General features: G+C 52.5%; 1 protein-coding gene across 1 annotated transcript in view; it reads left to right on the top strand.

The window, feature by feature from the left end:
* Positions 1 to 15,309, top strand: part of fhod1 (formin homology 2 domain containing 1) — a 112,280-nt gene that overhangs the window by 57,430 nt on the left and 39,541 nt on the right. The window contains 3 exon segments of the mRNA XM_079240797.1: positions 2,818 to 2,973; positions 3,079 to 3,261; positions 3,349 to 3,468. Of these exon segments, the coding sequence (XP_079096923.1) occupies positions 2,818 to 2,973; positions 3,079 to 3,261; positions 3,349 to 3,468 (459 nt within the window).

Below are 15,309 nucleotides of genomic sequence, written 5' to 3'. Positions count from 1 at the left end.
TGGGTAGGTGTGGAGGATGGACTAAATGTGTGTGTGGGGGCCTGTATGTGTTAAGACATGGGTGTGTGTGTGTGTCTGTAGGTATGTGTGTATACTATGATGATGGTAAATGTGTGTGAATGTACTGTGTGTAGGCGAGGAGGGACTGCAGCATGTCCTCGAGTGGGGGCTCGTCCTGTAGGTGTGGGGCCGGTGATCTGGGGTCTTCTTTCACCGCCCTCCCCTTCCCTGCCTTCCCACCCCCCTTTGTGGTCGGTTTGTGCCTTCTGGGTCTGGAGTTGCTGGGAGCTCTGGTTGTTGGGGGGCTGCCCCTGGCTTGTCCTGGTCCTCGGGGCCCCTGGAATGGGGAGCGTGCCTAGTGCAGCTGGCAGCTCATCTTCTGGAGGTAAACTCACTTCCCTCACATCTGACGTATGCAGATGACTTGGTGTTGATAAGTCCTGATACTGCAGGTCTGCAGATGCTCTTAAATGTCCTTGTATGGTATTGAATATGCCGTTAAGTGCAATGCTCTGAAAAGCCACATAATGATTGTAAGTATCGAAGAAGACCAGAAGTTGGCTTTTCCCGACTTTTATCTCAGTGGAAATGTCCTTAAGGTGACAGAAGAGGTGAAATACCTTGGACACTCCATCACAAGTGACCTCTCAGATGATAGAGACTTGATTAGGCAGCGATGTAAGTCAGGCTAATGTATTAGCTCGTAAATTCTTCATGTGTTCCACCGATGTTAAAATGATGCTTTTCAAAACATTCTGTTTGCAGCTGTATACGGCGCACTTATACCGCAGCTACAAAAAGAAGAGCATGCAGTCCCTAACGGTAGCATACAATGACTCTGAGAATACTCCCAAGACACAGCAGTGCCAGTCAGATGTTTGTAGACATCGTACTTATGCATTCATCTGCAGAGCTCTGAAACTGTTGAATGATATTGTACAAGCTCTGGTCTGTCCTAGGATAAGCTCTGTCAGGTTCACATCTAATATCTGGAAAAACTGGCACTCCTTGTATCTACCATTTTAATAACTCCAATTTATTTTTATTTTTATTTTATTTTTCTATTTCTATGGACCTGGATTATGTGTCCTTAATAAAGCTTGAATTGAATTGAATTCCCTCTGGACCTAGATCCCCGGACCCTTCTCCATCCCCGCTCTCCATCACAGGCAGGATGTTGGCAGGGGGGTGAGGAAGGCCATCAAGGTGGTCCTGATAGCTGCACCCGCTATCGGCTCACCTCCCAGTTTTAATCACACTTAGTTTTCATAACACAAAAACACTGACAACTCATGGACTAGTTTTGGGGGGCGGGTCATGCAGTGTACGGCGGGTGGGGCTGCTTAGGCGGTTCCTCTCCCGACACAGTGGGGTTGCCCCCCTCAATTTTAATCGCAGTTAACAGACACTTCACAATCAGTCATCGTTGAGGGAGAAGGCAGGGACAATGGGGTCCTCCAACGCCCCAATTTCCAGGGCTTTGCCTGCAGGGGGGGCAGGTGCTGGGAGTGGGAGTGGTGGGCGGTGGTCATAGAGGTCTACCTGCCCTCTGCCCCCTGGGGCGTCTCATATGTTGGAGAGATGAGTGGGGTGTGTGAATAAAGGAGGGGTATATAAGTGGGGGTAGGGTAGGTAGTCTGATGGGGCGTGTGTGGGTGTGTTGAGGTGGAAGGTAGGAGTGAGAGGTGTGGGCATGAATACGGGGCAGTGTATGAGTGTAGGTGGAGGGGTGGGGTGTGTGTAAAGAGGGGATGTGTGAATAGGGACGGAGTAGAGGGTGTGTGATGAGGGGCATGAGGGTGTGCCGAGGAGGAGTGGGGGTGGGGGGGGGGGGCATGTCATGGGCTGTATGCATGTATGGGGATGTATTTATATTGGGAGGGGGGCAGAGAGGCAGGGAGTGTAAGATGAAGCGTGTGTAAGTGTGTGTGTGTATGTGTGTGTGGTCGGAGGGGGCCTGTTCCCCTGACTGTAGGGGTACTCTGGCTGGGCCCCCCCTCTGCCACCTCCTGGGTGGGTGCATAGCTGGCTCCCCAGTGGGGTGGTTGGGGTCTGTGCTTGTGATGGCTGCCGGCTGCCCAGGTCTCAGGGTTCTCCTGGCCTGGCTCTCGCCTTTGTGTGGGCGGGGCCACATTGTATGGGCGGGGCCACATTGGCATGATCACTCTTCTCTGAACACGTTCCACTCTGTATGTTCTGCGTGTGACACAGTTACTGAGTCGCCTGCAGGTTTATTTACTAACAGCAGCTGGTTTTCTTCCTGTGTTTCGGATCTAGCTTGTGAGTTTTGGGTTCTCCTGATAGCTGATGTCTTCGTCCTCCCGCAGGGGGAACATGACTCCAGTGTGTATAGGTGTATGGATGTGTGTGTATATAGGCAAGTGTGTATGTGTGCTTATTTATATGTATGTAGGTTGTTCTCTTTCTCTCTTCTCTCTACGAGGTGTTTTTCTGTTTTCCCTTCTTCTCCATTCTCTTTCAGTCCCTCTTCTGTCCTCTCCGGTCCGGTCCGGTCCGGTCCAGCAGGACAAACTCTGTAATACAAACATTTATGTAAAATAAATAGAGAAATAAAATAAGAATCCATAATATGAAGGGGAGCATTTTATCTATGGCGAAGTAAAGGTGCAGAACAGCATCCAGGCCATCATTCTGCTGCTTCAACGCTGGACAAGACTAAATAAATAAAACCAGAACCGCATCCTTCTCAGGGTGTCTCCTGCAGAGACACTCATCAGATGGGACTTCCTGTCCGCATCGTCTGATCTGTGACCAGATCCGTGGTTCTGTCTGAAAAACCTTCCGGTTTCTCTGCAGAAAGGACATGAGACCAAGAAGTCTGTGATTTCGGTTCTGGACCCCAAGAGGAGTAACGCCATCAACATCGGTATGACCGTCCTGCCAGCCGTCCACGTCATCAAGACCGCCATCCTCAACTTTGATGAGTTCGCCATCAGCAAGGAGGGAATCGAGGTACTTCGATGTGATCCAGTCCAGTTCCTGGTTCTGTTTCTGCTTCTTTCTCTGGTCCTGTGGCGATCGGTTCTGACCCGATCCCCCTCCCTCTGTCCTGAGCAGAAGATCCTGACCATGACCCCCACAGATGAGGAGAAACAGAAGATCCAGGAGGCCCAGCTGGCCAATCCCAACGTCCCGCTGGGCACGGCCGAGCAGTTCCTCTTCAGCCTGGGCTCCATCAGCGCCTTGGCCCCCCGCCTGCAGCTCTGGGCTTTCAAGCTGAACTACGAGGTTCTGGAGAAGGTAGAACCGGAACCGGGACCCGTTTCCCAGCCAGGTGTGGTTGGCGGCAAGCGGACTGAAGCGCTGCGTGTTTGTCGCCCCCTGCAGGAGATCGCAGAGCCGCTGTTTGACCTGAAGCTGGGAATGGAGCAGCTGGCATCCAATCAGACGTTCCGAAGGATCCTGGCGACGCTGCTCGCCATCGGGAACTTCCTGAACAGCTCCAACGTGAGGACGTCACGCCGGTCACCCGATCACACACCCATCACACACCCATCACACACACCCATCACACACACCCATCACACACACCCATCACACACACCCATCACACACACCCATCACACACACCCATCACACACACCCATCACACACCCATCACACACACCCATCACACACCGATCACACACCCATCACACACACCCATCACACACCCATCACACACCTATCACACACCCGATCACACACACCCGATCACACACCCATCACACACCCATCACACACACCCATCACACACCCATCACACACACCCATCACACACCGATCACACACCCATCACACACCCATCACACACCTATCACACACCCATCACACACCCATCACACACACCCGATCACACACCCATCACACACACCGATCACACACACCCGATCACACACCCATCACACACCCATCACACACACCCATCACACACACCCGATCACACACCCATCACACACACCCGATCACACACCCATCACACACACCCGATCACACACCCATCACACACACCGATCACACACACCCGATCACACACCCATCACACACCCATCACACACACCCATCACACACACCCGATCACACACCCATCACACACACCGATCACACACCCATCACACACACCGATCACACACACTGATCACACACCGATCACACACACTTATCACACACCGATCACACACACTGATCACACACCGATCACACACACCCATCACACACACCCATCACACACACCGATCACACACACTGATCACACACCGACCACACACACCGATCACACACACCCATCACACACCGATCACACACACTGATCACACACCGATCACACACACCCATCACACACCGATCACACACACTGATCACACACTGATCACACACACCCATCACACACACCGATCACACACACCGATCACACACACTGATCACACACACCCATCACACACACCCATCACACACACCGATCACACACACCGATCACACACACCCATCACACACCGATCACACACACTGATCACACACCGATCACACACACTGATCACACACCGACCACACACACCGATCACACACACCCATCACACACCGATCACACACACTGATCACACACCCATCACACACACCCATCACACACACCGATCACACACACCGATCACACACACTGATCACACACCCATCAAACACCCATCACACACCGATCACACACACCCATCACACACACCGATCACACACACCCATCACACACACCGATCACACACACCGATCACACACACCCATCACACACACCCATCACACACACCCATCACACACCCATCACACACCGATCACACACACCCATCACACACCGATCACACACCGATCACACACACCCATCACACACCGATCACACACACCGATCACACACACCGATCACACACACCGATCACACACACTGATCACACACCCATCAAACACCCATCACACACCGATCACACACACCCATCACACACACCGATCACACACACCCATCACACACACCGATCACACACACCGATCACACACACCCATCACACACACCCATCACACACACCCATCACACACCCATCACACACCGATCACACACACCCATCACACACCGATCACACACCGATCACACACACCCATCACACACCCATCACACACACCCATCACACACACCGATCACACACCGATCACACACCGATCACACACACCCATCACACACCGATCACACACACCGATCACACACACCGATCACACACCGATCACACACACCCATCACACACCCATCACACACCGATCACACACACCGATCACACACACCGATCACACACACCCATCACACACACCGATCACACACACCGATCACACACACCGATCACACACACCCATCACACACCCATCACACACCCATCACACACACCCATCACACACACCCATCACACACACCCATCACACACACCGATCACACACACCGATCACACACACCCATCACACACACCAATCACACACACCCATCACACACACCGATCACACACACCCATCACACACACCCATCACACACACCCATCACACACCGATCACACACACCCATCACACACTGATCACACACTGATCACACACACCCATCACACACACCCATCACACACACCAATCACACACACCCATCACACACACCGATCACACACACCCATCACACACCGATCACACACACCCATCACACACCCATCACACACACCCATCACACACCGATCACACACACCCATCACACACACCCATCACACACTGATCACACACTGATCACACACACCCATCACACACACCCATCACACACACCCATCACACACACCCATCACACACACCCATCACACACACCCATCACACACACCAATCACACACACCCATCACACACCCATCACACACACCCATCACACACACCGATCACACACACCCATCACACACCGATCACACACACCCATCACACACCCATCACACACACCGATCACACACACCCATCACACACACCAATCACACACACCCATCACACACACCCATCACACACACCAATCACACACACCCATCACACACACCCATCACACACACCGATCACACACACCGATCACACACACCCATCACACACACCCATCACACACACCGATCACACACACCCATCACACACACCCATCACACACACCCATCACACACACCGATCACACACACCAATCACACACACCCATCACACACACCGATCACACACACCAATCACACACACCCATCACACACACCCATCACACACACCAATCACACACACCCATCACACACACCGATCACACACACCAATCACACACACCAATCACACACACCCATCACACACCCATCACACACACCCATCACACACACCCATCACACACCGATCACACACACCCATCACACACACCCATCACACACACCAATCACACACACCCATTACACACACCAATCACACACACCCATCACACACACCCATCACACACACCCATCACACACCGATCACACACACCCATCACACACACCAATCACACACACCCATCACACACACCGATCACACACCGATCACACACCGATCACACACACCCATCACACACACCCATCACACACACCCATCACACACCCATCACACACACCCATCACACACACCCATCACACACACCGATCACACACCGATCACACACCGATCACACACACCCATCACACACCGATCACACACACCGATCACACACACCGATCACACACCCATCACACACCGATCACACACACCGATCACACACACCCATCACACACCCATCACACACCGATCACACACACCGATCACACACACCGATCACACACACCGATCACACACCCATCACACACACCCATCACACACACCCATCACACACCGATCACACACACCGATCACACACACCGATCACACACACCGATCACACACCCATCACACACACCGATCACACACCGATCACACACCGATCACACACACCCATCACACACCGATCACACACACCGATCACACACACCGATCACACACCCATCACACACCGATCACACACACCGATCACACACCCATCACACACCCATCACACACCGATCACACACACCGATCACACACACACCGATCACACACCCATCACACACCCATCACACACACCGATCACACACACCCATCACACACCCATCACACACCGATCACACACACCGATCACACACACCGATCACACACACCCATCACACACACCCATCACACACCGATCACATACACCGATCACACACACCCATCACACACACCAATCACACACACCCATCACACACACCGATCACACACACCCATTACACACACCCATCACACACACCGATCACACACACCAATCACACACACCGATCACACACACCCATCACACACACCCATCACACACCCATCACACACACCCATCACACACACCGATCACACACACCAATCACACACACCCATCACACACACCCATCACACACACCAATCACACACACCCATCACACACACCCATCACACACACCGATCACACACACCCATCACACACACCCATCACACACACCCATCACACACACCCATCACACACCGATCACACACACCCATCACACACACCCATCACACACACCAATCACACACACCGATCACACACACCCATCACACACACCCATCACACACACCCATCACACACACCCATCACACACCGATCACACACACCCATCACACACACCCATCACACACACCCATCACACACACCCATCACACACACCCATCACACACCAATCACACACACCCATCACACACCCATCACACACACCCATCACACACACCCATCACACACACCCATTACACACACCCATCACACACACCCATCACACACACCCATCACACACCGATCACACACACCCATCACACACACCCATCACACACACCCATCACACACACCCATCACACACCAATCACACACACCCATCACACACCCATCACACACACCCATCACACACACCCATCACACACCAATCACACACACCCATCACACACCCATCACACACACCCATCACACACACCCATCACACACACCCATCACACACACCCATCACACACACCCATCACACACCAATCACACACACCCATCACACACCAATCACACACACCCATCACACACCCATCACACACACCCATCACACACCCATCACACACACCCATCACACACACCCATCACACACACCCATTACACACACCAATCACACACACCCATTACACACACCAATCACACACACCCATCACACACACCCATCACACACACCCATCACACACACCCATCACACACACCCATCACACACCGATCACACACCCATCACACACACCCATCACACACCCATCACACACACTGATCACACACCCATCACACACCCATCACACACCGATCACACACCGATCACACACACTGATCACACACCCATCACACACACCGATCACACACCGATCACACACACTGATCACACACCCATCACACACACCGATCACACACCGATCACACACACTGATCACACACCCATCACACACACCCATCACACACCGATCACACACACTGATCACACACCCATCACACACCCATCACACACCCATCACACACACCGATCACACACACCGATCACACACCCATCACACACCCATCACACACCCATCACACACACCGATCACACACACCGATCACACACCCATCACACACACCGATCACACACCGATCACACACACCGATCACACACACCCATCACACACCCATCACACACACCGATCACACACCGATCACACACACCGATCACACACCCATCACACACACACCGATCACACACACCCATCACACACCCATCACACACACCGATCACACACCGATCACACACACCGATCACACACCCATCACACACACACCGATCACACACACCCATCACACACACCGATCACACACACCCATCACACACCGATCACACACACCGATCACACACCCATCACACACTGATCACACACACCCATCACACACCCATCACACACCGATCACACACACCCATCACACACCCATCACACACACCGATCACACACCGATCACACACACCCATCACACACACCGATCACACACCGATCACACACACCGATCACACACCGATCACACACCCATCACACACCGATCACACACATCGATCACACACCGATCACACACACCGATCACACACACCCATCACACACCCATCACACACACCGATCACACACCGATCACACACACCCATCACACACCCATCACACACTGATCACACACACCCATCACACACCCATCACACACTGATCACACACACCCGATCACACACCCATCACACACTGATCACACACACCCATCACACACACCGATCACACACCCATCACACACCCATCACACACATCGATCACACACCGATCACACACACCGATCACACACCCATCACACACCCATCACACACACCCATCACACACACCCATCACACACCGATCACACACATCGATCACACACCGATCACACACACCGATCACACACACCCATCACACACCCATCACACACACCGATCACACACCGATCACACACACCGATCACACACCCATCACACACTGATCACACACACCCATCACACACCCATCACACACCGATCACACACACCGATCACACACCCATCACACACTGATCACACACACCCATCACACACCCATCACACACTGATCACACACACCCGATCACACACCGATCACACACCGATCACACACACCGATCACACACCGATCACACACACCGATCACACACCGATCACACACCCATCACACACCGATCACACACATCGATCACACACCCATCACACACACCGATCACACACCCATCACACACCCATCACACACACCCATCACACACACCCATCACACACCGATCACACACACCCATCACACACACTGATCACACACACCCATCACACACACCCATCACACACCGATCACACACACCCATCACACACCGATCACACACACCGATCACACACCCATCACACACACCCATCACACACCCATCACACACACCGATCACACACCCATCACACACCCATCACACACACCGATCACACACCCATCACACACCCATCACACACACCCATCACACACCCATCACACACCCATCACACACACCGATCACACACCGATCACACACACCCATCACACACACCGACCACACACACTGATCACACACTGATCACACACTGATCACACACACCCATCACACACTGATCACACACTGATCACACACACCCATCACACACACCGATCACACACTGATCACACACACCCATCACACACTGATCACACACTGATCACACACACCCATCACACACACCGATCACACACTGATCACACACACCCATCACACACACCCATCACACACTGATCACACACACCCATCACACACACCCATCACACACTGATCACACACTGATCACACACTGATCACACACACCCATCACACACACCGACCACACACACTGATCACACACTGATCACACACTGATCACACACACCCATCACACACTGATCACACACTGATCACACACACCGATCACACACACTGATCACACACACCCATCACACACACCCATCACACACCCATCACACACTGATCACACACACCGATCACACACACCCATCACACACTGATCACACACTGATCACACACACCCATCACACACTGATCACACACTGATCACACACTGATCACACACACCCATCACACACCGATCACACACACCCATCACACACTGATCACACACACCCATCACACACCGATCACACACACCGATCACACACACCCATCACACACTGATCACACACACCCATCACACACCGACCACACACACCCATCACACACCGACCACACACACCCATCACACACTGATCACACACACCCATCACACACCGACCACACACACCCATCACACACCGACCACACACACCCATCACACACTGATCACACACACCGATCACACACACCCATCACACACTGATCACACACACCGATCACACACCGACCACACACACTGATCACACACACTGATCACACACACCCATCACACACTGATCACACACACCCATCACACACCGACCACACACACCCATCACACACACCCATCACACACCGATCACACACCGATCACACACACCGATCACACACACCGATCACACAAACCGATCACACACTGATCACACACTGATCACACACACCCATCACACACACCCATCACACACTGATCACACACTGATCACACACTGATCACACACTGATCACACACCCATCACACACTGATCACACACACTGATCACACACACTGATCACACACTGATCACACACCCATCACACACTGATCACACACACCCATCACACACACCCATTACACACTGATCACACACTGATCACACACACCCATCACACACTGATCACACACACCGATCACTCACACTGATCACACACCCATCACACACTGATCACACACTGATCACACACACCGACCACACACACTGATCACACACTGATCACACACACCGATCACTCACACTGATCACACACACCGATCACACACACCCATCACACACACCGATCACACACACCCATCACACACTGATCACACACACCGACCACACACACTGATCACACACCGATCACACACACCCATCACACACTGATCACACACACCGATCACACACACTGATCACACACACCCATCACACACACCCATCACACACACCCATCACACACTGATCACACACTGATCACAGACCGACCACACACACCGATCACACACCGATCACACACACCCATCACACACCGATCACACACACCCATCACACACTGATCACACACACCCATCACACACACCGATCACACACACCCATCACACACTGATCACACACACCCATCACACACACCGATCACACACCCATCACACACACCGATCACACACCCATCACACACCGATCACACACACCGATCACACACCGATCACACACACCCATCACACACCCATCACACACACCGATCACACACACCGATCACACACACCCATCACACACCCATCACACACTGATCACACACACCCATCACACACACCGATCACACACACCCATCACACACTGATCACACACACCCATCACACACACCGATCACACACCCATCACACACACCGATCACACACCCATCACACACACCGATCACACACCGATCACACACACCGATCACACACCGATCACACACACCCATCACACACCCATCACACACACCGATCACACACCGATCACACACACCCATCACACACACCGATCACACACCCATCACACACACCCATCACACACCCATCACACACACCCATCACACACCCATCACACACCCATCACACACACCCATCACACACACCGATCACACACCCATCACACACACCGATCACACACACCGATCACACACCCATCACACACACCGATCACACACCGATCACACACACCGATCACACACCCATCACACACCGATCACACACACCGATCACACACACCGATCACACACACCCATCACACACCCATCACACACACCCATCACACACCCATCACACACCGATCACACACACCGATCACACACCCATCACACACCGATCACACACACCGATCACACACCCATCACACACACCGATCACACACCGATCACACACACCGATCACACACCCATCACACACCGATCACACACACCGATCACACACCCATCACACACACCCATCACACACCGATCACACACACCCATCACACACACCGATCACACACACCGATCACACACCCATCACACACACCGATCACACACCGATCACACACACCCATCACACACCCATCACACACACCGATCACACACCCATCACACACACCGATCACACACACCCATCACACACACCGACCACACACACTGATCACACACTGATCACACACTGATCACACACACCCATCACACACTGATCACACACTGATCACACACTGATCACACACTGATCACACACACCCATCACACACACCCATCACACACTGATCACACACTGATCACACACACCCATCACACACACCGACCACACACACTGATCACACACTGATCACACACTGATCACACACACCGATCACACACACTGATCACACACACCCATCACACACACCGATCACACACACCCATCACACACTGATCACACACACCGACCACACACACTGATCACACACCGATCACACACACCCATCACACACTGATCACACACACCGATCACACACACTGATCACACACACCCATCACACACACCCATCACACACCGATCACACACACCCATCACACACTGATCACACACACCCATCACACACACCCATCACACACTGATCACACACTGATCACAGACCGACCACACACACCCATCACACACTGATCACACACCGATCACACACCGATCACACACACCCATCACACACTGATCACACACACCGATCACACACACTGATCACACACTGATCACACACACCCATCACACACTGATCACACACCGATCACACACACCCATCACACACTGATCACACACTGATCACACACACCCATCACACACTGATCACACACACCCATCACACACTGATCACACACATTGATCACACACTGATCACACACACCCATCACACACACCGATCACACACCGATCACACACTGATCACACACCGATCACACACACCCATCACACACCCATCACACACCCATCACACACTGATCACACACACCCATCACACACCCATCACACACCCATCACACACCCATCACACACCCATCACACACACCCATCACACACCGATCACACACACCCATCACACACTGATCACACACACCCATCACACACACTGATCACACACACCCATCACACACACCGATCACACACACCCATCACACACACTGATCACACACACCCATCACACACCCATCACACACACCCATCACACACCGATCACACACACCCATCACACACCCATCACACACACCCATCACACACTGATCACACACACCCATCACACACACTGATCACACACACCCATCACACACACCGATCACACACACCCATCACACACTGATCACACACACCCATCACACACACTGATCACACACACCCATCACACACACCGATCACACACACCGATCACACACCCATCACACACACCCATCACACACCGATCACACACACCGATCACACACACCCATCACACACACCCATCACACACCGATCACACACACCCATCACACACCGATCACACACACCCATCACACACACCGATCACACACCCATCACACACACCGATCACACACCGATCACACACACCGATCACACACACCCATCACACACCCATCACACACACCGATCACACACCCATCACACACCGATCACACACATCGATCACACACCCATCACACACACCGATCACACACCCATCACACACCCATCACACACACCCATCACACACACCCATCACACACCGATCACACACACCCATCACACACACTGATCACACACACCCATCACACACACCCATCACACACCGATCACACACACCCATCACACACCGATCACACACACCGATCACACACCCATCACACACACCCATCACACACCCATCACACACACCGATCACACACCCATCACACACCCATCACACACACCGATCACACACCCATCACACACCCATCACACACACCGATCACACACCGATCACACACACCCATCACACACACCCATCACACACTGATCACACACCCATCACACACACCCATCACACACCGATCACACACACCCATCACACACCGATCACACACACCGATCACACACCCATCACACACACCCATCACACACCCATCACACACACCGATCACACACCCATCACACACCCATCACACACACCGATCACACACCCATCACACACCCATCACACACACCCATCACACACCCATCACACACCCATCACACACACCGATCACACACCGATCACACACACCCATCACACACACCGACCACACACACTGATCACACACTGATCACACACTGATCACACACACCCATCACACACTGATCACACACTGATCACACACACCCATCACACACACCGATCACACACTGATCACACACACCCATCACACACTGATCACACACTGATCACACACACCCATCACACAC

This window comes from Telmatherina bonti (assembly GCF_933228915.1).
Source record: "Telmatherina bonti genome assembly, chromosome: 1".
NCBI lineage: Eukaryota > Metazoa > Chordata > Actinopteri > Atheriniformes > Telmatherinidae > Telmatherina > Telmatherina bonti.
The sequence above is the reverse complement of the archived record's forward strand: the minus strand, read 5'-3'. Positions and strand labels throughout refer to the sequence as shown.